The 25778-nt window shown below is 34.8% G+C and overlaps 3 protein-coding genes across 7 annotated transcripts in view; 1 reads left to right on the forward strand and 2 right to left on the reverse strand.

The window, feature by feature from the left end:
- The window catches only part of LOC123682952 (neuropeptide CCHamide-1 receptor-like), a 94612-nt gene that overhangs the window by 48749 nt on the left and 20085 nt on the right, over positions 1-25778 (forward strand). Inside the window, exon 1 of one of the 5 annotated variants that reach the window (XM_045621808.1) lies at positions 18676-18775. The exons of 3 other annotated variants lie outside the window; for them this stretch is intronic. The gene's annotated coding sequence lies outside the window, so the exon portion shown is untranslated. Of the gene's footprint in view, positions 1-18675; positions 18776-20081; positions 20189-25778 lie in introns of those variants that run through there. One more of the 5 variants, XM_045621806.1, reaches the window with a different exon arrangement.
- Positions 2098-4833, reverse strand: LOC123682949 (facilitated trehalose transporter Tret1-like). Its single transcript, XM_045621802.1, has 2 exons — positions 4524-4833; positions 2098-3455 (listed from the first exon to the last, which is right to left on the reverse strand). Exons 1-2 carry the CDS (start codon positions 4588-4590, stop codon positions 2167-2169), a joined length of 1356 nt encoding a protein of 451 aa, XP_045477758.1. The 5' UTR covers positions 4591-4833; the 3' UTR covers positions 2098-2166.
- On the reverse strand, positions 5273-6766 carry LOC123683155 (facilitated trehalose transporter Tret1-like). Its single transcript, XM_045622054.1, has 2 exons — positions 6620-6766; positions 5273-6570 (listed from the first exon to the last, which is right to left on the reverse strand). The coding sequence occupies exons 1-2, from the start codon at positions 6684-6686 to the stop codon at positions 5273-5275; spliced, it is 1365 nt and encodes a 454-aa protein (XP_045478010.1). The 5' UTR covers positions 6687-6766.

Genomic DNA, 25778 nt, shown 5'->3' on the forward strand with positions numbered 1-25778 from the left:
TTCACGTATCTGAATGGATTTTGAAATCGATTTTTAACTCCAACACAATTTGGGAGATTACTTGTATACCTTACAGAGATTTTCTTGGAATTTTTGAAATATATGCACCTCATTATATTGATCTCCTTAATATAATAAATAGATAATAGATCGCACTGATGTTTTCAAAAATGGTACAGTTTGTATGATGACTATTTGCACGTCTAGATTTCTTTATAATGACTATTTGTACACATATTGACTCCTTTGTAATGACTATCAACATAATAACATAAGTTACTGTAATACTCAATTTATTTATTTTATAAATTTTCAATACCCGACCCTTAAAAAAAACGAAAAATTAAAAGTTCCTACATGGTGAGTTTATAGCATTATTTCGATTGATACGATGACGTAGATCGCAAAAAAGGCTATAGTTAACCGATTAGTCCATTATTTCAGGATTTATAGGCTGTAAACTGAAATTTTCCAAGAAAAATTCAATAATATTCTCGAGGTTGTCAATTATCCTATAGGCAAGATACGGGCCTGAAACTTCAATATGTTGTAGATCACATCTCGATCTTCAAAAAACATTTTGTTTGAGGGGGCTATGACCAATATTTCGGGAGATATTACGGTTTTTAGGGGGAAATTCAATTTTTACGGTTTTTTTCCAAATTTCGAGTTCAAAATTCTCATAAAGTGTGAGCTCTACGAAGAATCGGTGAGCGATGTTAGAATTAGCCATCCCCAATGAGCCGAATTCCGTGCTCATCCGAAAATTTTTTGTGCGAAAAATTTCACGAAAATTTTCAATACCCGACCCTTAAAAAAAAACGAAAAATTAAAAGTTCCTACATGGTGAGTTTATAGCATTCTTTCGATTGATACGATGACGTAGATCGCAAAAAAGGCTATAGTTAACCGATTAGTCCATTATTTCAGGATGTATCATTCGCTCAATGTTATTTTAGCTTCCATTAAAATGAATGGTGACTGTATCTCTCCCTGAAGAGCTATTGGGGAACATACGGAAATGAACATGCAGAATATACAGAATATGTTTGTGATGGATGATGTAAAATAAAATAGTCTTGTGTGTGAAATCCATTGTAAGCAGTGATTTCGACATTTATACAAGGGACAACAAAGGAAGTGAAATCGATGTGAATATGGTGTTGATTTGAAGATCGATTTTCCTTCTATGATGACTATTAGCACTATTGATTCCTCTATAATGACTATATGCACTTAGTTTTTTGTCTATTTTCATGTTTAAGCACTCACATAATACACAAAACAAATGGTTTGAAGGGTAGATAATAAAAATTTCACGGTATTATTGGGGTGAGATCAAGTGAAATCGAAATATGGAAACTTATAGTAACAACCTCTTGATTTAGTGATACCACAAAAGACATAAATACCTAGCAATTTCACTATCAATATAATTATGAAAAATGAGATTAATGGTATTTTACAAATTTTAAATCTGAACTTCTTTAGAAATAACAAACCAAAAACAGAACCTCAATATTCTTCAATCTTCATCTTCCATTATCTATTCTCACTAATATTTCCTGAAAACAGGAAAATCCTTGCGGAAAATCACGTAGAAAGATATTCACGCCTGAACGATGACATGTTTTCATTAAAACAGAATCAATTATACCCGCACTTTGATAGAAGCAGCTCTTGCTGTGAATTTTATTTGGTGATTAATTGTAATAGCCCTCTAGTAAAATCTAACTTTATGTGTTTTTTTCCCTCCACTAGGGGAAGTTATGAAATATCTCTTGCTAAAATGGGACTTGGATTCTTCGAGTGGAAATAATGAAATTAACGTATATAGAATGAACTAGTTTGAACACAATACAAATTTTACACCAAATATAAAAGTTATGATATTGTGGCGAAAATATTGTATTCGATATCATCATAGCATTACTGGCTCCCAATTTCTTGGTTTTAAACGATCTTTACAATATGAAAAAAAAAAATCAAATAAAAAAAAAATTCTTAAAAGTAGCCAACGATATTCTTTCTTTGATTATCTTAATGATGTGGATAGCTACAATATTCGAATGCCAGGTTGAAAAATAATCAACAACAAAAAACAATACAAATATATTATAAAAAAATTTACTGTTAAAAATTTACAAGATAGGTTATCACATAAGCTCAGGTTACAACTCTCATTTCTGTTTCTTCTTCAGTCTTCTCAGTATCAGGTACAAAAATAAACTTGAAATATATTACTCCAATCAGTGAAAATATAGAGGAGAACAAGAACAAATAACCAACTGCTATCCAATGGTAGAAATATAAAGACGACAAAAGAGAAAGTTGGAAAATACTGGTTGAAATGGCAGTACCAAAAGCACGCAGTTTTAAAGGGTAGGACTGCCCCAGTAACATCCATGGGATGGGATCTAACCCAAAGTTATAAATTACAGCGAAACAAACCAAAACAACCAAAGGCAACCAACTCAAAAACTCGATATTTCTGCCGAACAAAAAGTACAAAGCCATGATTAAATCACAAGTAGCAACTCCACAGAGACAATACACGAAAAGAGTAAACACAGGAACCTTTTTGGTTATCAAAACAGGTGTTATAAACGACGTCAACAAAGTAATTGATACGACAATGATGATAGACCACATGGATGGTATAGCCTTTGTGGTCTCCATGAAGATTAAGTCGCAATGAGTCAAGATAAGAATCATACCAGAGTATGACTGCAATAAAAAGGGAAAAGTACAAAGGATGAAAGCTTTGAAGTTCTTCAAGCTACCAAAAATACCGAAGCGAGACCCTTTAGACTCTCTGGTGATAATTTTAGATATTTCGCTGAGTTCTTCTTCAACACTCTCTGGTCTGAGGGTACTCAACAATTCCCTGGCTGCTTGCTCACCTTCAGTCTTCATTAGGAAGTAGGGGCTTTCAGGAAATCCGAATGTCATCAACAATGCTATAGCTAAGCAGTCGAAAGCTATGTATCCATTGAACATATCAAGAGGTATGAAAGGACCAATTGATACACTTGAGAAGATACCAAAGAAGCTGAAAGCAGTTATTATGGCCATCAGAAAAGGTCTTTCCTTTTTTGATACCATTTCCGAGACAAATACAGGCTCTACACTGAATATAACTCCTGTGGACAAACCCAATACAAATCTACAAATCTGGTACAAGGTGATTGTATTGGCGAACATCAGAACACCATAAACTATTGGCGGTATATAGGACACTGCTATCAGGATATTTCTTCTTCCTATTTTGTCGACAATTCCGAAAACTAGGATGGGGCCTATTGCTGCTCCTATATAGAATAACGCAGCTATCGAATCGGCATCTTCTTTCGTTATGGGGTTCCCCAGGGGATTATCCTCGGTCGCGTTGAGTTTGGATAGCACTGGCGATATCCACGAGTAGGATATGAAGGACAGGTATATGTTGCAATGAGCTGAAAGAATAATATGGTATTTATATTGTGTTTTGAAATTGAGGATACATTTTCTTGAATTCGATATTGGAAAATATTGAAAATTCAGAGTAATTACAATAATCTACATTTATGAATATTGGCTACGAGATGACAATAAATTATTTATGGTTTTCCAAAAATAAATGACCTAAGAATCTTCAAGTGGCTTCTTTATACACAAAAAGCTCTTCTAGTATGAATTTTTACTCAATTATACCCGTAATTAGATTACCTAATTGGCTATAATGACAATAATAAATATTCTGATTGTCTGAGTGCCAAAAGAGAATAACAACAAACACTACTTTTTCATCTCAAGAATCCATTCAAAATGCCATAATTTAAAGTTCAATTTACTTAATTGAAGGTTCAAATTGATGATACATTTGGTCCGTAAAATATCCGGGAATAGTAATCCAGCTTAGAAAAAATCGTCCAAAAATGTTGCTAAATTTATACGAATTCCCTTCATGATTTATGAAATTTTGAAGGTCATCTATCAGTCAGATTGCCCACATTGTTTAATATAATCTATTTATCTCAAGTGTGCTTTGCGATTTTACAATGGACAAAAATATCGAAAGAATCTGTCCCAAATTTGACTTAAGAAAAGAAAGTTAGATCGTTACATAATTTGAGAACGAGTTTTTGTCCAATATTTCATCAAATCTCAAATAAATAAATAAATAGTTTGTTGGCGTGCGGACAAATTTTTTTTTTATTACACAGATGCTATAATCCATCATTTTTCGAATCAAGTCTTATAGAAAAACCACTGAATTTACCTGAAATGTATAAGGCAAAAAGTTTTTGTTCTATTTTGAAAAAGGAAACAAATTTGAAGTTCTTTTTGTACTGTAGCAAAAAGCAATTAGAAACATTCTTTCTGTTGAAGATAGAAAACAAAATTGACGAAATCAAAAAACAAACTAATAGGTGAATACAATTATTTTGAAAACCAATATTGAATCTAGAAATATGTATTATATATGCGAAATTATAAATTTTCATATATATATTACGATGAGAGAACAAAAAAATACTTACCAATAACTACAATAAATAAAGTGTAATTTGGTCCAAAATAATTTGCGAATTTCTCCCAGTAGGCCATTATCACACTATTTACACTAAGCTCTCAAATAACTTCACGTTAAAAACTAAATACTGCTTCCAATTATGAAACAAACAAACAAACCACATGGGTAAAAGATTTATATAGAAACCCTTCGTTCACTTCAAGCGCACTGAAGCAACTTCGAAAAGAATGTAGAGAACCGAGATTTGAAGATTAAGGGCCTACACAAAGTGAATACCATCAGTCGAATTCCGTTATCCAAAATACTTGTATCTATCATCTACAGGATGAGGTCACTCTTCGTGTGGGTTATCATTCTTTTATCCTTAGGACAGTAATAGAGGAAGTTTATTTTTGTCTGATAATAAAATCATTATAATGAATTTGTAATGAATCATTGGGAGTTGGTTATATTCATTCTCGAAAAATGTTTGAGAAAAATATGAATATCGGAATTTTTTTTTCAATTTTGTTACAGGAATTTTGTTGTTCAGAATAGCAATTAAATCTGAATAAACCTAAAGAAATAAACACACAAGTTCTTGCCCAACGGGAGAAAATATATAAAACAATCGAATAAAATAAAAATTTAATGATATCTCAGTATTTACACAGACTAAAGCAACTAGAAATAAGTTGTTATTGCTCATAACAAAACTAATTCTCGGTATCACATAAATAAGTATATACTTATAATATACCTGGCACTTCTAATACATCAAAACTTAAAGTTCCTCGTTATCTTCTCAAAAATCAATTCTTCAGACGGTCCAACAACAAATTTCACATAGACAATACCAAGTGCACAACAAATCGACGAAAACAAAAACAAATAACTCATGTTAACCTTATGAAACAAGAACATTGTTGGAAACACAGATAATTCAAAAATACTTATAGACACAGCTGTACCTACAGCACTTATACTGACTGGATATGAATTTCCTAGGATCATCCAAGGTATGGGATCCAATCCACAATTATAAATCAGAACGGAACATACCAAAACCATCAGAGGCAACCAGCTGAGGTAAGAAATATGTCTTCCATAAAAAAAGTATAGACTCATGATGATATTACAAACGCCAACACCAAGAAGACAACACATTAATAAGGTTCCTGGTGTTATCTTCTTTCTCTTCAGCAGAATTGGAGCTAAAAAAGTCGTTGAAAAAGTTAAACTCACCACTATGATTGAACAGTAGTGAGAAGATATAGTTATGCTTGTTTGCATAAAGATCAATTGGTTGTAATTCATCAAAAATATAACACCACACGATGACTGTAACAGTAGAGGAATCGTAGCTGAAATAAGAGCCTTTATATTGTCTTTGGTGCAGAAAATTTGCAGCCAAGAATCTTCTGTTTCACACGCAGCTCTGTTTTGGATTTCTTCAAATTCTTCGTTTACATTAACTCTTCTTGTTCTTAGTTTTTTTAGCAACACCATCATTTTCCTATTATTTTCATGCTGAATTACATAGTACGGACTGTCAGGGAAACCAAAAGTTACTAAAATCAGCACTATTGTTGATAAAACTGCGATCAATCCATTGAAATGAACAACGGGTATAAAATGTCCAACCGTAAAAGCTGTAAACACTCCAATGAAACTGAATAAAGTCACAAAAGACATCAAAAAGGCTCGTTCTTCCATTGCTAGCACTTCAGCTAGATAAACAGGCTGTATACTGAAAGCTGCTCCAACGTAGATCCCTAGAAACGTTCTGCATACGATGTACAAAGTCACACTCTTCGCAAAAATCAGAATTCCATAGGCTATTGGAGGAATTAGAGATATTATAGCTAGTACTTTCTTTCTTCCTAATTTGTTGACTACTGAGATGAAACACAGAGGACCTATGGCAGCTCCAATGTAGAAAATTGCTCCTATAAGATCACTTTCGTTGGCTGTGATGGGTTTCTGCAGGGGGCTATCCTGGGACTCGAGAAGTTTAGGAAGAACTGAAGAGGACCAAGCGAATGACAGGCAGCTGACGGTGAACATACTGTGAGCTGTGGAAATGAAGTTTTGGGTTGTGGATTGCAGTTTTGGAAAACTCACCAGTGAGGGCCACAAAAATGTTGTAAAAGTCCCCAAAAAGAGCTGCAAATTTTTCCCAAGTAGCCATTTCACTGTTCTTTAACTACCCTATTTCACAATGATCTCTCAGACAAATCATTCCTCTATGAATCACAGATAGATGCAATTCAGTTTATCTAATATTAAATGATTCTAATTTTTCAAAGGTTATCTAACTTTTTCTTTTGGGAAACATCAACCGAGAAAAGTTGATTAAAAATTGCTAATTCGGTTGAATTTTGAGTACGATAGTTATCAGTTGAATTTATACAGCTGAACATAACTTAGGCATCCAGAATTTTATTCTTGAGATCATGTTTTTCAATTTTTAAGCTGATGGGGACAACAGATTATTTTTATATATTTATATTACTTATACCTGCGAAAAGTATTATGTGCTCTATTCCGTACTCTTCAAAAACTTCTTTTTTTGTTAGAATAATTCAATAGTCCTGCTCTGATATTGGGCTTCTAAATATCACTTATTTACATATCAACTCAGCTAATAAAAATGATGAGTAATTATATTCCCTATTCCCTTCAATTTCTTTGTTATTTTCAGATGTTGAGGACAAGAAGTGTAGATTAAAATCTGACTCATTGAGTGATATTTATTCGATATGAATAGAATGTCGGTGTAAGTCTTTGAATCGAGTTTGAAGATTATAAATTAGGAATTAATGAGATTATCAGTGGTATTAGTGCAAGGTCACAGTGACATGAATCCGTGTGCATGTAGAATAAACAATTTAGACCAATGATACCTGTTACACGATTCTTATAAGATAAATTCTTTTTCGTCTCTGAATTCATCATCTTTCAACAGAAAATGGACACGAATTAGAAAAACTAGCAAAAATTGAATCATATATTTCACACTGGATGATAACTTTCAGAAACCAACACAACTAGCTTAGTGTAAAAACTAGTACGCGCCGTAGATCTACCTTGTAGGTAGATTCGCTTTGCCCGTAGATACACCTTGTAGGTAGATCTACATTGCCCATAGATCCTCTTGGTCCATAGATCTGCATTGGCCATAGATCTGCATTGGCCATAGATCTGCATTGGCCAAAAATCTATATAAAATTCATTCAAATACTGCATATCTTCTGTATTATCGATATAGGACTAATATACAGCGAGATACTAAGGTTTCAGTATTTTCATGAATACGCGTTAGTAACGCACAGTATGTATGTAAGTAGAGAAATAATTTTAATCAATTTGACATGAAACACCCTGTATATGATAGTCAGTCACCTAGTATATACCTTCAAGAATAATTATGCTATATAATAATAACCTGTAGCTATAATCTCAACTATAAATCTATTGTACACCCTGTATGAGATGAGAATGTGGAAACCCCTATTATTTTCAAATCAGTTCATTAATTTTATTATACCGATTTTCATATTTCAAATGGGCATATTCATCAAGAAACCTCTAATAGGCACTGTAACTTCAGAAACACTGTATAATCGTTATTCTTATACGTACTTTGAAAACTATGCAAAAACATAAATATATAATATGTATATTACGGAATCATTCAAACAGTAGACCAAAAAAAAATTTGATCCATTTCATTATTCCAAAACATTCACCGCCAAATAATATAAGAATTAATAACTTGCGAAAAATAAGAAAAAAAAAGTCACTGACTGGCAGCGATTCGAACATGTAGTAGCGCAGCGCTTCAGTTTAACGGTCCGCAACTCACACCCTCTAGCCATGACCACGTTGAGGTATTGAGTGCATTTATGCTTCTTATAGGCAAAATGTCAAAATCACAGGTTACAGAGATTCTATAAAATTGAAGAATTTTCATGATTTTCGTCTAAAAAACCGTTTGATATGAAGAAAATCGAATATTTATATCTGTACCTACCGATTTATCAGTCCAATATGAAATATTCACGTCTTTCCTTGACAACTTACATGAAACGGAATGCTATAAGATTTGACCAATTTCCATGAAAATCTCAACAAAATGCAAAGATACCATCAGAAAAGGACGTTTCCTACCATTCCCGTTCATTATTTGCTTGAATATCTCATCGAAAACACTTCAAATCACCAAAATGACTCCTATAGAAGCTTCAGCAAACCAATGTATTCGACAGCCACAAAATGATTCTGTTTGAAAATATCATCAAATATACCTCGAAAAACGGATAGAAATCGTATATTAATCATTTTTTCTTGCATCTTTCCTCTGAATTCGTCAAAATTGCAATGTTTCTAGTCAAATATCATCTGACGTTTCTCATTTTCATTCACATCGTTTCTATTCTGAATGCCATCGATGGATGATATCGGGGAACACAGATTTAAGAGAAACGTCAAAATGTTACCAAAATTGCACATTTTTGCGTGAATTTTTCGAGAAAACAAAGACGAAAATCGAAAAAAGGGCTCCGTTACTTTTCCAGTTCATCTTTCGTGCATCAGATTGAGCCAAAACATCTCGTCCCGACGATATCCTACGCCCCATCTCGTTTCTAGAAGTTTTCACTTTTCGACGAAAATCGATTTTTTTGTCGAGTTTGAGAATTATTATAAAATAATCGGGGCACTTTTGCCGAAAAACCCCGGCACCGTAACAAATGTCCGTCTTTCCTCTTTCGAAACGTATTATCGCGTCCCTTCGTACTTCCCTGCGAACGGTCGAAAAAAGTGCAAACTTTTCTTCCCTTTTAAAAAAACGCGTTTCTTTCCCCTTTCCCCCCCATAGTACTGATTCCACGATTAGTATATCTAACTAGTACGCGCCGTAGATCTACCTTGTAGGTAGATCAATGTAGCCCATAGATCAATAGGTAGGTAGATCAATGTTGCACATAGATCTACCTTTTAGGTAGATCAATGTTGCCCACAGATCTACCTTTTATATAGATCAATGTTGCCCACAGATCTACCTTGTAGGTAGATCATTGTTGCCCATAGATCTACCTTGTAGGTAGATCAATATAGCCCATAGATCTACCGTTTAGTTTGATCAATATAGCCCATAGATCTACCTTTGAATTCATTCATAAATACTCCCATATCTCCTGTAAAATCGATATCGGACTAAGATAAAGCGAGATACTAAGGTTTCTTGAATATACGCGTGAGTAACGCGCATCTTGTATGTAATTTGAGGATTGGAATAATATCGAATATGTCAACTGACAATCAACTCAACCCTGTATAAACTGTATATTTACATGAAACATCCTGTATATAAATTTCTTGTAGAAACACAAATGAAAAGAAAAAATCCCAATCTATTGTAAAAAAAAGAAGCTGTAATTTCAATTCTCAATTTTTTATATTGTCTCAATTCTTCAGAAATATCTAATTGCCACTAAATTCCTCATCCTGTATAAATTTCATTTATTGAATTATTATTTATAATTAATTGCTAAAGCTTCCCATGTGGTGATGTTCATTATTGCTCGAAAGCCATTGGGTTTTATTCATCCAATTTTCAGATTTCATTGTGTCTAATTTTTCACAAATATCAAATTGTTATCCCAATTTTCTACTCCCTGTATAATTGTTAATTAATTATTATATATTTCCTCAATGATTTTCTCTATGATAAAGAAGAATAAACGTCTAATAGCCACTCGAAAATAATACACTCTGTATATAACCGTCAATCCCCACCTGTATACCTTCAAGAATTATGCAATGAAATGATAACCTAGAGCTAACATGTCAACTATAAGAAAAGTTTTCAGTTCTCCAGAGACATCTCGGAAATTGGTACTCGGAAATTGTACACTCTGTATAAACGTTATTCATCGCACGTATAATTTCGCAAATTATGTGAAATCAAACTTGAAATTTCAATTTTCAGATTTCATGAGTTTTCTATTTTACAGAAAAGCATAATTGGCGCTCGAAAAATGTACACCCTGTATAATATGGAAATGTAAGAATCGCTTTCATTTTAAAATTTCAAATTGGTCAATTTATCGAAAAACCTCCAATAGGCAACTTGAAAAAAAACAATGTATAATCGTTATTCTTATATGTACTTTGAAAATCGGAAAAACATAATTATATGTGTATACTACGAAATCATTCACACAATAGACCAAAAAGAAATTGATCCATATAAATATTCCGAAGCATTCACCGCCAAATAATATAAAAATTAATAACTGGCGCAAAAATAAGAAAAAAAAATTATGACCTGCTGCAAGACTTGAACTCGCAACCCATAGAGACCTCAGTTTGAACGACCGCATCCCTAACGATCCGGCTACAATGCCTTTGAATAATTAGGTGCATTTGTGCTTCTTATAGGAAAAATGTCAAAATAAATGGTGACAGAAATTCTATAAGTTGATGAATTTTCATGATTTTCGTTTAAAAAATCGTTAAATATAAAGGATATCTAATTAAAATATCTCTACCTACCGGCTTACTTCAGGTTGGATGCTAATATCTGTCCGAAATGATATATTTACGTTTGTCCTTGACAATTCACATGAAACGGAATGCTTCAAAATTTGACGAATTTCCATGAAAACCTCAACAAAACGCAATAATACCATCATAAAAGGGCGGTACATACAGTGGTAGTTTATTATTTCCTTGAATATCTCGTTAAAAACTCCTCAAATGACTCCTGTAGAGACTTCTGGCTTATCAAGTTTCCCATTGACACAAAACGATTCCGTTTGAAAATATCACCAAATATACATGGAAAAAAGGATAGAAATCGTATATTAATCATCTTTTCTTGCATCTTTCCTCTGAATTCGTCCAAATTTTAATGTTTCTAGTCGAATATCATCTGACGTTTCGTATTTATAATTAGGGGCGTTCCTACTTTGAATGCCATCGATGGATGATATTGGGGAACACAGATTTAAGAGAAACGTCAAAATGTTACCAAAATTGCACATTTTTGCGTGAATTTTTCGAGAAAACAAAGACGAAAATCGAAAAAAGGGCTCCGTTACTTTTCCAGTTCATCTTTCGTGCATCAGATTGAGCCAAAACATCTCGTCCCGACGTTATCCTACGCCCCATCTCGTTTCTAGAAGTTTTCACTTTTCGACGAAAATCGATTTTTTCGTCGAGTTTGAGAATTATTATAAAATAATCGGGGTACTTTTGTCGAAAAACCCCGGTACCGTAACAAATGTCCGTCTTTCCTCTTTCGAAACGTATTATCGCGTCCCTTTCTCCTCCCCTCCCAACGGTCGAAAAAAGTCTAAACTTTTCTTCCCTTTTAAAAAAACACGTTTCTTTCCCCTTTCCCCCCCATAGTACTGATTCCTGACTTAGTATATAGAACTAGTACGCGCCGTAGATCTACCTTGTAGGTAGATTCGCTTTGCCCGTAGATACACCTTGTAGGTAGATCTACATTGCCCATAGATCCTCTTTGTCCATAGATCCACATTGTCCATAGATCTGCATTGGCCACAGATGTACACCCCATATAAAATTCATTCAAATCGGACTAATATACAACGCACAGTCTGTATGTAATTTGAGGAATAATTCTAATCAAATCGACATCAAACATCGTGTATATAAAGTTTTTGTTGAAACACAAAAAAGAAACCAAAAACACCAATGAACATGCCCGACTCGTTATTCGAATACCTTCAAGATGGCAGAAAGAGCAAATGCTATGATACCAATTTTCCATACGGAATCTTCAGGAATGTCTAAGACTAACCTAAAGCTTTCATCCAAATTTCCAGATTTCATTTTGCCTATTTTTCCAAAAATATCAAATTGATATCCCAATTCAATACACCCTGTAAAATTTTTAATCAATTATTATATTATTCCTCACAAATTATGAAAACTAAGAATAACCCGAAGTTTATAATCCGTTGTTTCAATAGGTTACAATTTTGCATAAACGTCTGATTGCCACTCAAGATTAATACACCCTGTATGAAATCGTCAATCACTCAGTGTATACCTCCAAGAATTATGCAAAAAAAATAACCTGGATCTAAGATCTCAATTATCAGATTTCAACAGGTTTCAGTTATCCAGAGTCGTCCAATTGGAACTCGGAAATTGTGCACTCTGTATAAAAAATATTCATCGCACGTATATTTTCGCAAATTATGCAAAAGAAAACTAACCGGAAGCTCTAATTCCAATTTTCAGATTTATAAGGTCTCGATTTTCCAGAAATATAGGTATAATTGACGCTTGAAAATTGTACCCCCTGTATGAAATGGGAATGTGGGAATCCCTATTATTTTAAAATAATCATTGATTTTATTTGATCCATTTCACTATTCCAAAGTATTCACTGCCAAATGATATAAAAATTAATAACTGGCGAAAAAATAAGAAAAAAAAATTATGAGCTTCTGCAAGATTTGAACTCGCAACCCATAGAGACCTCAGTTTGTACGACCGCATCCCTAACGATCCGGCCACAATGCCTTTGTATAATTGGGTGCATTTGTGCTTCTTATAGGAAAACTGTCAAAATAAATGGTGACAGAGATTCTATAAGTTGATGAATTTTCATGATTTTCGTTTAAAAAATCGTCAAATATTTAGGTTATCTAATTAAAATATCTCTACCTACCGGCTCATTTCAGGTTGGATGCTAATATCTGTCTGAAATGATATATTTACGTATGTCCTTGACAATTTACATGAAACGGAATGCTTCAAGATTTGACGAATTTCCATGAAAATCTCAACAAAACGCAAAAATATCATCATAAGAGGGCGGTACATACAGTTCTAGTCTATTATTTCCTCAAATTTCTCGTTAAAAAACTTCTCAAATAACCAAATGACTCCTGGTAGAGGCTTCTGGCAAATCAAGCTTCCCACTGACAAAAACGTTTTCTTTCTAAAATATCATCAAATATACCTCGAAAAACGGATAGAAATCGGATCTGAACATCTTTTCTTGTATATTTCCTCTCGATTCGTCCAAATTTCAATGTTTCTAGTCGAATATCATCTGACGTTTCTCATTTTCATTCGCATCGTTTCTTATTTATAATTAGGGGCGTTCCTACTCTGAATGCCATCGATGGATGTTATCGGGGAACACAGATTTAAGAGAAACGTCAAAATGTTACCAAAATTGCACATTTTTGCGTGAATTTTTCGAGAAAACAAAGACGAAAATCGAAAAAAGGGCTCCGTTACTTTTCCAGTTCATCTTTCGTGCATCAGATTGAGCCAAAACATCTCGTCCCGACGATATCCTACGCCCCATCTCGTTTCTAGAAGTTTTCACTTTTCGACGAAAATCGATTTTTTCGTCCAGTTTGAGAATAATTATAAAATAATCGGGGTACTTTTGCCGAAAAACCCCGGTACCGTAACAAATGTCCGTCTTTCCTCTTTCGAAACGTATTATCGCGTCCCTTCGTACTTCCCTGCGAACGGTCGAAAAAAGTGTAAACTTTTCTTCCTTTTTAAAAAAACGCGTTTCTTTCCCCTTTCCCCCCCATAGTACTGATTCCACGATTAGTATATCTAACTAGTACGCGCCGTAGATCTACCTTGTAGGTAGATTCGCTTTGCCCGTAGATACACCTTGTAGGTAGATCTACATTGCCCATAGATCCGCTTTGGCCATAGATCCACATTGTCCATAGATCTGCATTGGCCATAGATCTGCATTGGCCATAGATCTGCATCACCAAAAATCTATATAAAATTCATTCAAATACTGCATATCTTCTGTATTATCGATATCGGACTAATATACAGCGAGATACTAAGGTTTCAGTATTTTCATAAATACGCGTTAGCAACGCACAGTATGTATGTAATTTGAGGAATAATTTTAATCAATTCGACATGAAACACCCTGTATATGATAGTCAGTCACTTAGTATATACCTTCAAGAATTATGCTATGGAATAATAACCTGTAGCTATGATCTCAACTATAAATCTATTGTGCACCCTGTATGAGATGAAAATGTGGGAACCCCTATTATTTTCAAATCAGTTCATTAATTTTATTATACCGATTTTCATATTTCAAATAGGTCTATTCATCAAGAAACCTCCAATAGGCACGGTAACTTCAGAAACACTGTAAAATCGTTATTCTCATAAGTAGATACTTTGAAAACTACGCAAAAACATAAATATATAATATGTATATTACGGAATTATTCACACAGTTGATCAAAAAAAATTTGATCCATTTCATAATTTCAAAGCATTCACCGCAAAATAATATAAGAATTAATAACTGGCGAAAAATAAGAAAAAAAATTCACTGACTGGCAGCGATTCGAACCTGCAGTAGCGCTGCGCCTCAGTTTATCAGTCCGCGACTCACAGCCTCCAGCCATGACCACGTTGAGGAACAAATTGCATTTCTGCTTCTTATAGGGAAAATGTCAAAATCACAGGATACAGAGATTCTATAAATTTGAAGAATTTTCATGATTTTCGTGTAAAAAACCGTTAGATATGAGGGAAATCGAATATTTATATCTCTACTTACAAATTTACTTCGACTTGATTGCTGTTATCAGTGCAAAATGAAATATTCACGTCTCTCCTTGACAACTTACATGAAACGAAATGCTATAAGATTTGACCAATTTCCATGAAAATCTCAACAAAACGCAAAGATACCATCAGAAAAGGACGTTTCCTACCATTTCAGTCCATTCTTTGCTTAAATATATCGTTGAAAACACCTCAAATAACCAAAATAAGTCCAGTAGAAGCTTCAGCAAACGAATGTATTCGACTGACACAAAATGATTCTTTTTGAAAATATCATCAAATATACCTCGAAAAACGTATCTGAATCGAATGTGAATCATCTTTTCTTGCATCTTTCCTCTGAATTCGTCCAAATTTCAATGTTTCTAGTCGAATATCATCTGACGTTTCGTATTTATAATTAGGGGCGTTCCTACTTTGAATGCCATCGATGGATGATATCGGGGAACACAGATTTAAGAGAAACGTCAAAATGTTACCAAAATTGCACATTTTTGCGTGAATTTTTCGAGAAAACAAAGACGAAAATCGAAAAAAGGGCTCCGTTACTTTTCCAGTTCATCTTTCGTGCATCAGATTGAGCCAAAACATCTCGTCCCGACGATATCCTACGCCCCATCTCGTTTCTAGAAGTTTTCACTTTTCGACGAAAATCGATTTTTTCGTCCAGTTTGAGAATAATTATAAAATAATCGGGGTACTTTTGCCGAAAAACCCCGGTACCGTAACAAATGTCCGTCTTTCCTCTTTCGAAACGTATCATCGAGTCCCTTCGTACTTCCCTGCGAACGGTCGAAAAAAGTGTAAACTTTTCTTCCTTTTTAAAAAAACACGTTTCTTTCCCCTTTCCCCCCCATAGTACTGATTCCACGATTAGTATATCTAACTAGTACGCGCCGTAGATCTACCTTGTAGGTAGATCAATATATCCTGTAGATCTACCTAATAGGTAGATCAATGTTGCACATAGATCTACCTTTTAGGTAGATCAATGTTGCCCACTGATCTACCTTGTAGGTAGATCATTGTTGCCCATAGATCTACCTTGTAGGTAGATCAATATAGCCTATAGATCTACCGTTTAGTTTGATCCATATAGCCCATAGATCTACCTTTGAATTCATTCATAAATACTCCCATATCTCCTCTCAAGGTTTCTTGAATATACGCGTGAGTAACGCGCATCTTGTATGTAATTTGAGGATTGGAATAATATCCAATAATTCGTATCAACTGACAATCAACTCAACCCTGTATAAACTGTATATTTACATGAAACATCCTGTATATAAATTTCTTGTAGAAACACAAATGAAAAGAAAAAATCCCAATCTATTGTAAAAAAAAGAAGCTGTAATTTCAATTCTCAATTTTCATATTTTATATTGTCTCAATTCTTCAGAAATATCTAATTGCCACTAAATTCCTCATCCTGTATAAATTTCATTTATTGAATTATTATTTATAATTAATTGCTAAAGCTTCCCATGTGGTGATGTTCATTATTGCTCGAAAGCCATTGGGTTTTATTCATCCAATTTTCAGATTTCATTGTGTCTAATTTTTCACGAATATCAAATTGTTATCCCAATTTTCTACTCCCTGTATAATTGTTAATTAATTATTATATATTTCCTCAATGATTTTCTCTATGATAAAGAAGAATAAACGTCTTATAGCCACTCGAAAATTATACACTCTGTATATAACCGTCAATCCCCACCTGTAAACCTTCAAGAATTATGCAATGAAATGATAACCTAGAGCTAACATGTCAACTATAAGAAAAGTTTTCAGTTCTCCAGAGACATCTCGGAAATTGGTACTCGGAAATTGTACACTCTGTATAAACGTTATTCATCGCACGTATAATTTCGCAAATTATGTGAAATCAAACTTGAAATTTCAATTTTCAGATTTCATGAGTTTTCTATTTTACAGAAAAGCATAATTGGCGCTCGAAAAATGTACACCCTGTATAATATGGAAATGTAGGAATCGCTTTCATTTTAAGATTTCAAATTGGTCAATTTATCGAAAAACCTCCAATAGGCAACTTGAAAAAAAACAATGTATAATCGTTATTCTTATATTATGTACTTTGAAAATCGGAAAAACATAATTATATGTGTATACTACGAAATCATTCACACAATAGACCAAAAAAAAATTGATCCATATAAATATTCCGAAGCATTCACCGCCAAATAATATAAAAATTAATAACTGGCGCAAAAATAAGAAAAAAAAATTATGATCTGCTGCAAGACTTGAACTGGCAACCCATAGAGACCTCAGTTTGAACGACCGCATCCCTAACGATCCGGCTACAATGCCTTTGAATAATTAGGTGCATTTGTGCTTCTTATAGGAAAAATGTCAAAATAAATGGTGACAGAAATTCTATAAGTTGATGAATTTTCATGATTTTCGTTTAAAAAATCGTTAAATATAAAGGATATCTAATTAAAATATCTCTACCTACCGGCTTACTTCAGGTTGGATGCTAATATCTGTCCGAAATGATATATTTACGTTTGTCCTTGACAATTCACATGAAACGGAATGCTTCAAAATTTGACGAATTTCCATGAAAACCTCAACAAAACGCAATAATACCATCATAAAAGGGCGGTACATACAGTGGTAGTTTATTATTTCCTTGAATATCTCGTTAAAAACTCCTCAAATGACTCCTGTAGAGACTTCTGGCTTATCAAGTTTCCCATTGACACAAAACGATTCCGTTTGAAAATATCACCAAATATACATGGAAAAAAGGATAGAAATCGTATATTAATCATCTTTTCTTGCATCTTTCCTCTGAATTCGTCCAAATTTTAATGTTTCTAGTCGAATATCATCTGACGTTTCGTATTTATAATTAGGGGCGTTCCTACTTTGAATGCCATCGATGGATGATATTGGGGAACACAGATTTAAGAGAAACGTCAAAATGTTACCAAAATTGCACATTTTTGCGTGAATTTTTCGAGAAAACAAAGACGAAAATCGAAAAAAGGGCTCCGTTACTTTTCCAGTTCATCTTTCGTGCATCAGATTGAGCCAAAACATCTCGTCCCGACGTTATCCTACGCCCCATCTCGTTTCTAGAAGTTTTCACTTTTCGACGAAAATCGATTTTTTCGTCGAGTTTGAGAATTATTATAAAATAATCAGGGTACTTTTGTCGAAAAACCCCGGTACCGTAACAAATGTCCGTCTTTCCTCTTTCGAAACGTATTATCGCGTCCCTTTCTCCTCCCCTCCCAACGGTCGAAAAAAGTCTAAACTTTTCTTCCCTTTTAAAAAAACACGTTTCTTTCCCCTTTCCCCCCCATAGTACTGATTCCTGACTTAGTATATAGACAAGCAATAAGAATAATTGAAAAAATAATAACGAAAAATTATATCACAGGTGGAAAATTTCCTGGCTATCCTAAAGAAGAATTAAATTTTAATTGCTTCTCTATTTGGATGCCACAAACATGTAAGCGTGCTGTGAAAACTGAAAAGCAAGTGGATTATTTTTAATTGTTGAAGACTTTCATAACAATGTCCAATTAGTTTTAGTAGTAGTTTGTGATTGTTAAGGGAATGGGTGCTAAGAAAATAATTGAAGAGAATTGTGTAGAAATTGAAATGAGTATTTTGCAGGTAATATTTTTGGTAAGATCTTTTGCTTTTTTGAAAGAATATAAATAGATAAATATGTAATCTTCAGTTCATCCACGAAGTGGTTTGAACTTGAAAATGATACAATGAAGGAACTAATAATTAGGACAAAAAACAATATAACGGGTGTTTTTTTTTTCGAGGTATATAACTTTAAGTTGGCATTACTGTTTTAGATGACGACCGATTTAACAGCTGTCGAGTGATTTATTCTCAGTTTGGTTTAGCAATTCATCATGAATAGATTCACGCCTGAACAACTCTTCCAAATAGTGCAATTTTATTTCGAAAATAATGGTTTTGTGCGGAATACGTATCACGCACTACGTCCATTTTATTTTGTGTAGCGATGAAGCGCACTTCTGGTTGAATGGCTATGTCAACAAACAAAACTGCTGCATTTAGAGTGAAGCTAATCCTCAAGTGTATATCGAAACACCGTTACTTCCAGAAAAACTGACTATTTGGTGCGCTTTATGGGCTGGTGGAATCATTAATCCGTACTTCTTCAAAAACGATGATGGCCAGAACGTTACAGTCAATGGTGATGGGTATAGAGCCATGATTACTAACTTTTTCATTCCTGAATTGAACAACCATGATGTCCAACAAGACGGCGCAACATGTCACACAGCTGGTGCCACGATCGATTTATTGAAATACACGTTTGGTGACCGCCTAATTTCACGTTTGGGACCTGTGAATTGGCCTCCAAGATCTTGTGATTCAACACCGCTAGACTACTTCCTGTGGGGCTATGTTAAGTCATTGGTCTATGCGGATAAGCCACAAACCCTTGACCATTTGGAAGACAAACCATCGCCGTGTTATTGCCGATATACGGCCACAAATGTTGTAAAAAGTCATCGAAAATTGGACGTCCAGATTGGACTACATCCGAGCCAGCCGTGGCGGTTATATGCCAGAAATCATATTTAAAATGTAATGCCACAAGATTATCTTGCGGATAAATAAAATTCATGTCAATCGAATGATCCATCGTTGTTTTATTGTAATTTAAAGTTCTATAACTCTAAAAAAAACACCCTTTATAAACATAATCCAGAAGGAAAGATTTCAATTCCTATGAAAGTTTGGTCAGATAATGACTTCTTCAGGGGAACAGGTGATCTGAAACGAATAACAACTTGAATCAATTCACTAAATGAAATGTACACAGCAGTCTCAAGATTCCTATCTCGAGCTACTGTTATCATAGTCTATATGAAGGTTGAACAAACCATACGAAGATTTTATGGCCATAGGTGCTAATTTAGGTCTGTTTGTTAATTAGAGTCTTTGTATTTGCGCTTCTGCTATTCTGGATCAGTTTTCATTGCTCATGTTCAGATATTGGTAGTTATTGTGACCGTCCGATTGAAAAAAATCTCTAAGGTAGGAAATGATATTAGATGACATTGAGATATTACTTCGAACAAACGTTTCCGGCATTTTCTACACTGAATGTTCAGAGACGATCAATCGATATCAAAAGCTGAAAATGAAGAATTCAGATATTAACCAATCCACAACTTTGAATTGAAAAATAATCGTTCAAAAACTTAATCCCCTATAAGAAAAACTGAAGATTATTTCATTACATATTCTAAAGGGTGTTTTTTTAAGAGCTTTAGAACTTTAAATTGCAATAAAACAACGATGGATTATTCGATTGACATGAATTTTATATATCCGCAAGATAATCTTTTGGCATTACATTTTAAATATGATTTCTGGCATATGACCGCCACGGCTGGTTCGGATGTTGCCCAATCTGGACGTCCAATTTCCGATTACTTTTTCCAACATTTGTGGCCGTATACCGACAATAACACGGCGAATGTTGTCTTCCAAATGGTCAAGGGTTTGTGGCTCATCCGCAGAGAGTCATAGACCAATGACTTTACATATCCCCACAGAAAGTAGTCTAGCGGTGTTGAATCACAAGATCTGCTTGGAGGTCAATTCACAGGTCCAAAACGTGAAATTAGGCGATCACCAAACGTGTCTTTCAATAAATCGATTGTGGCACGAGCTGTGTGACATATTGCGCCGTCTTGTTGGAACCACAGCTCCTGTACATCATGGTTGTTCAATTCAGGAATGAAAAAGTTAGTAATCATGGCTCTATACCGATCACCATTGAATGAAACGTTCTGGCCATCATCGTTTTTGAAAAGTACGGACCAATGATTCCACCAGCCCATAAAGCGCACCAAACAGTCATTTTTTCTGGATGTAACGGTGTTTCGACATACACTTGAGGATTAACTTCACTCCAAATGCGGCAGTTTTGTTTGTTGACGTAGCCATTCAACCAGAAGTGCCCTTCATCGCTAAACAAAATAAAATGGACGTAGTGCGCGATACATATTCCGCACAGAACCATCATTATCGAAATAAAATTGCACTATTTGCAAGCGTTGTTCAGGCGTGAGTCTGTTTATGATGAATTTCCAAACCAAACTGAGAATAAATCACTTGACAGCTGTTAAATCGGTCATCATCTTGAACAGTAATGCCAACTTAAAGTTATATACCTCGAAAAAGAACACCCAATATATTTCCGAAAATATCAAACGAACAACTTCCACAATCGCAGCTTCTGATTGATTCACAATTTTCCTATCTCCATTACAAGGTCAGTAATAAATCTTTGCCAGAATCATATAAATTCGACAATTTTATCGGAGATTTGATTGGGGTGAGTTCGTTTCAACAGATATGTTATGGCTAATCCGGATTTTACATCAATCTTCATGCCACACTTGATATATCTACATTTTCGATATATCAACAACATTTCCACGATTTTCCAGTTCTTCGCTTCTCCTGCTGCATTTTCCGAGTGTAGTTGAAGCTAATAACGGGTGTTTTTTTCGAGGTATATAACTTTAAGTTGGCATTACTGTTCAAGATGGCGACCGATTTAACAGCTGTCAAGTGATTTATTCTCAGTTTGGTTTGGCAATTCATCATGAATAGACTCACGACTGAACAATGCTTGCAAATAGTGCAATTTCATTTCGAAAATAATGGTTCTGTGCGGAATACGTATCGCGCACTACGTCCATTTTATTTTGTTTAGCCATGAAGCGCACTTCTGGTTGAATGGCTACGTCAACAAACAAAACTGCCGCATTTGGAGTGAAGCTAATCCTCAAGTGTATGTCGAAACACCGTTACATCCAGAAAAACTGACTGTTTGGTGCGCTTTATGGGCTGGTGGAATCATTGGTCCGTACTTCTTCAAAAACGATGATGGCCAGAACGTTACAGTCAATGGTGATCGGTATAGCGCCATGATTACTGATTTTTTCATTCCTGAATTGAACAACCATGATGTCCAGGAGCTGTGGTTCCAACAAGACGGCGCAACATGTCACACAGCTCGTGATACAACCGATTTATCGAAAGACACGTTTGGTGACCGCCTAATTTCACGTTTTGGACCTGTGAATTGGCCGCCCAGATCTTGTGATTTAACACCGCTTGACTACTTTCTGTGGGGCTATGTAAAGTCATTGGTCTATGCGGATAAGCCACAAACCCTTGACCATTTGGAAGACAACATTCGCCGTGTTATTGCCGATATACGGCCACAAATGTTGGAAAAAGTAATCGAAAATTGGACATCCAGATTGGACTACATCCGAGCCAGCCTTGGCGGTTATATGCCAGACATCATATTTAAAATGTAATGCCGCAAGATTATCTTGCGGATAAATGAAATTCATGTCAATCGAGTAATCCATCGTTGTTTTATTGCAATTTAAAGTTCTATAGCTCTAAAAAAACACCCTTTATTAGAAATACTCTGATGGGTTTCTCATCTCGAATCATTAACTGACATTATTTTGAATTTAAATGTCATTTATTATTAATTCAATCGAAAAGTATGTAAGCCACTCAAAAAAACATTTATTTGAGAATTGATTTGGATATGAAAATGGAGGGAAAAAAAGTCCTATGGTCCCACAATCTTTTAGGACTATTTTCTCTCCTTTTTATGATGAGTCACCTACAATATTCATCTTCCAGTTCATTGATTTGTATAGTTTCTGCAACGAATTCAAAACATACATGAATGAATCTTGAAATCATTTAATCTGTACTTGCATATATTTTCAATAGAATTCAAAATCAATACGAAACAACAACATTTGATGATCAATTATATGGTCCATACAGTGAATAGCTGTTTATCCGTGATTACTACATATCCATTATGTCTATACATGTTTACATTTCAACCGACTGATTCTGTAATTAGTAGCCTCCAATAACCTACAGGCTATAGAAGCCTGGAGATAAAGGGGGTGTACTTACAACAGTAACTAGAGGGTTATAAAGCGGTAATAAGTAACTGATTACCCCATTACGATTCATATAAAGCCTTGATATCTCAATGTCATGTTAGCTAAATGGTTTACTCGAAATGAGAGACGTCCCACGTGACAGAAGGAGCAATTATGGGAAAAAATGAAGGTTAGGAATAGTATGCAGTAATCCTCACTCATTGGAACTCAGTGCAACAAGGAAGAGTTCTTTTAATTTGGAGAACAGAATACATAAATAGTATAACAAGGATTTGTTCAAAGGTTCATCAAGGCGAAAAATATTGACATTCAAGTTGCTCTCAATATTTCATGATGATGGAATTAGGAAGTATAAGAAGCTTCCAGCTTATTATTTGAAGAAGCTGAATGATAATTATACCACCAAAGAGTCAAAGATGTTCCCAAAGGAATGAAAGAAACTGTAAAAAAACATTGAGATCAATTTCTCCTGCCTCCCTGTCTGAATGCAGCTTCTAACTGACAAAGTTCTTTTGAAGTAGATGTAAAAGAATAAGGAATTAAGGAGTCAACAGAAAATTTGTAGACGGACTATTTCAATCTAAACCAGCTTAGATCGAAAATCTTCAGGATCATTCAAATTGAGTTTAGATATTTGGAACCGATAACGGAATTATTTTGACGAATCTGCCACTGAAAAACTGCCTTAAAAAATAAATGGTGTCCTATTTAAGAAACACCAACTTTCTCTATTTCTCTAAAATTGTCATTGACTTCTATGATCTTGAGGTGTTATAGTTCTCGAGATATTTTCAGTTAGCATCGAATTTAGGCACCCCCTGTAACAACTTTTTGCCTCAAATTTGCTGTAACATATACTACTCCACTAGGTACTAAAATTCGCTAAATGAATTACCCAGAGTATACACAGCCTGAGGAATATAGTTGGGAAGTAATAAAGAACTCGTTATCGAATCTTTCTTTGGCTGTTCCGTTTGTCCCGTTTGTGTTTTTGCCCATTGCCTCATTTAGCAATATCCTTTCGTGTCATTAGGCAAGCAAAAATCATATTACTGACGTGCAACCCTTACAAAGGCCCCAAGTCGGCAAGTTAACCCTTCTGAACCAACCCTCAATCTCTTGTCCGGAAACTTATCTCCATTATTTCTCAAGAAGTTGAGAAGTTTGCCGTAAGAACTGGATCTGGATCCAGATCTGTTTTCCGATTTCGCTTTCAAACGTTCAACTTGATCCTCTCTCTCTTCAATATTCTGTGTGGGGATTGTTACTCTAAGCTATGAGGGAAATCTGTGAAAATATCTGATAAGAAGCTTTCCATTCTTGACTTTCTACTTGTTTTCCAGTGCGAAGAGGGATGTTTAGCGCCATCTTACCTAATTTACATGCCTTGTTTTTGTTTATTATTTACAAGGATGAAGTTGAGGGTTGGTAGAAGATAATACAATACTGTGGATTTCACATTTCGGCACCTATTCAGTCTAAACTTAGTTTCAAAACAACGATGCGTGACAGAGAGAGAATTGTGCCAGTTTCAGAAGTTTCAATGTCTCAGAAATTATTGATCACATTGAAATATTGTGTTAACATATAGGGCATCGAAAAAGTAAGTTATATCGAGTGACTCATATGGATCAGCTCATACGAGTATATCACTTTAAAACTGTCAGAACTTTCAGCTGAAGTTATCTTTCGTTCTTGTGGATATTGTCCTTAATCCAAGCTTTTATCTTGGTAGCATCTTCTTTCTTCTACTTTTAGTGCCTCTTTTAGTGAAGATTGGCGAACCTTGGTTGAATTGATCTCCTTTTTGGTTATTGTGGACTAAAGTTTGGACAATCTTCCCTGTCCAGTCTCTTACCTCCTTCCTGGTCCTCATTTTCTCTCTATTTTGTGCCTTAGCAGGAGCTGGAGCAATTGATACTGGTCACCTCTCAATACGTGTCATAAACAGTTTTCCACCTTCATTAGATTTTAACAGCTCTCTATCTGCATTATTGAAAACAATGGACAAACCGATAAAGTAGCAGAAACAACACCAAGGTAACCCTTGGATCAGAACCATTCTGAGGACTTTTCAAATAATGCTAGAGGAATGGGAACTCAGAAATCAAAACCTGGAAAGGAGGAATACAACCGCGGTCGAAAAGATTTGTGCTCATGCAATCGATTCAAGTGGAGCCTCATATTATATTGACACCGCTGACGGGTCACTGTCAATGTCAGAATAAGTACCTTCTGGCTGAACACATACTACGTAAATGTCCAGATCAAAAAACAAAATGCTGGACTAGCCAGTGGCTATCACGAAGTGATCGTCAAGGCTTTTATGGACGTTGTCATATTTGCCAATATGATAAAATTGTTAAGCAGGGCACAGAACAAAAGATCGAACTGGTAGCTGTATTGAAAGGCTGCATTCTAGCCAATCTTCCAGCCTTGATTCATCAATTAATTATCTAGTTTTCCCGAGTACGAGAATACCCCATGTGAGTTCAGTTGAAAATAGTTGATGTTGAATGCACACCTCATTTGCTGATTTGTTTGGCGTCGAACAAAAGTTAGGTTAGGGTTTTCCTCGCATCCTAATAGAACTGTCAGACTGGCGCAACGAACAATAATCTCTGTATGATGGATTCGCCGCATATTTCGTGAATGGATGTTGGAAA

The sequence above is a fragment of the Harmonia axyridis genome, chromosome 6, assembly GCF_914767665.1.
Source record: "Harmonia axyridis chromosome 6, icHarAxyr1.1, whole genome shotgun sequence".
NCBI classification, from domain to species: Eukaryota; Metazoa; Arthropoda; class Insecta; order Coleoptera; family Coccinellidae; genus Harmonia; species Harmonia axyridis.

Coding starts and splice junctions, on each gene's coding strand:
- LOC123683155 (XM_045622054.1), bottom strand. CDS start 6,686: ATGGCTACTTGGGAAAAATTTGCAGCTCTTTTTGGGGACTTTTACAAC. Junction 6,571..6,619: donor CATTTTTGTGGCCCTCACTG/GTGAGTTTTCCA, acceptor TCATTTCCACAG/CTCACAGTATGTTCACCGTC.
- LOC123682949 (XM_045621802.1), bottom strand. CDS start 4,590: ATGGCCTACTGGGAGAAATTCGCAAATTATTTTGGACCAAATTACACT. Junction 3,456..4,523: donor TTTATTTATTGTAGTTATTG/GTAAGTATTTTT, acceptor TTATTCTTTCAG/CTCATTGCAACATATACCTG.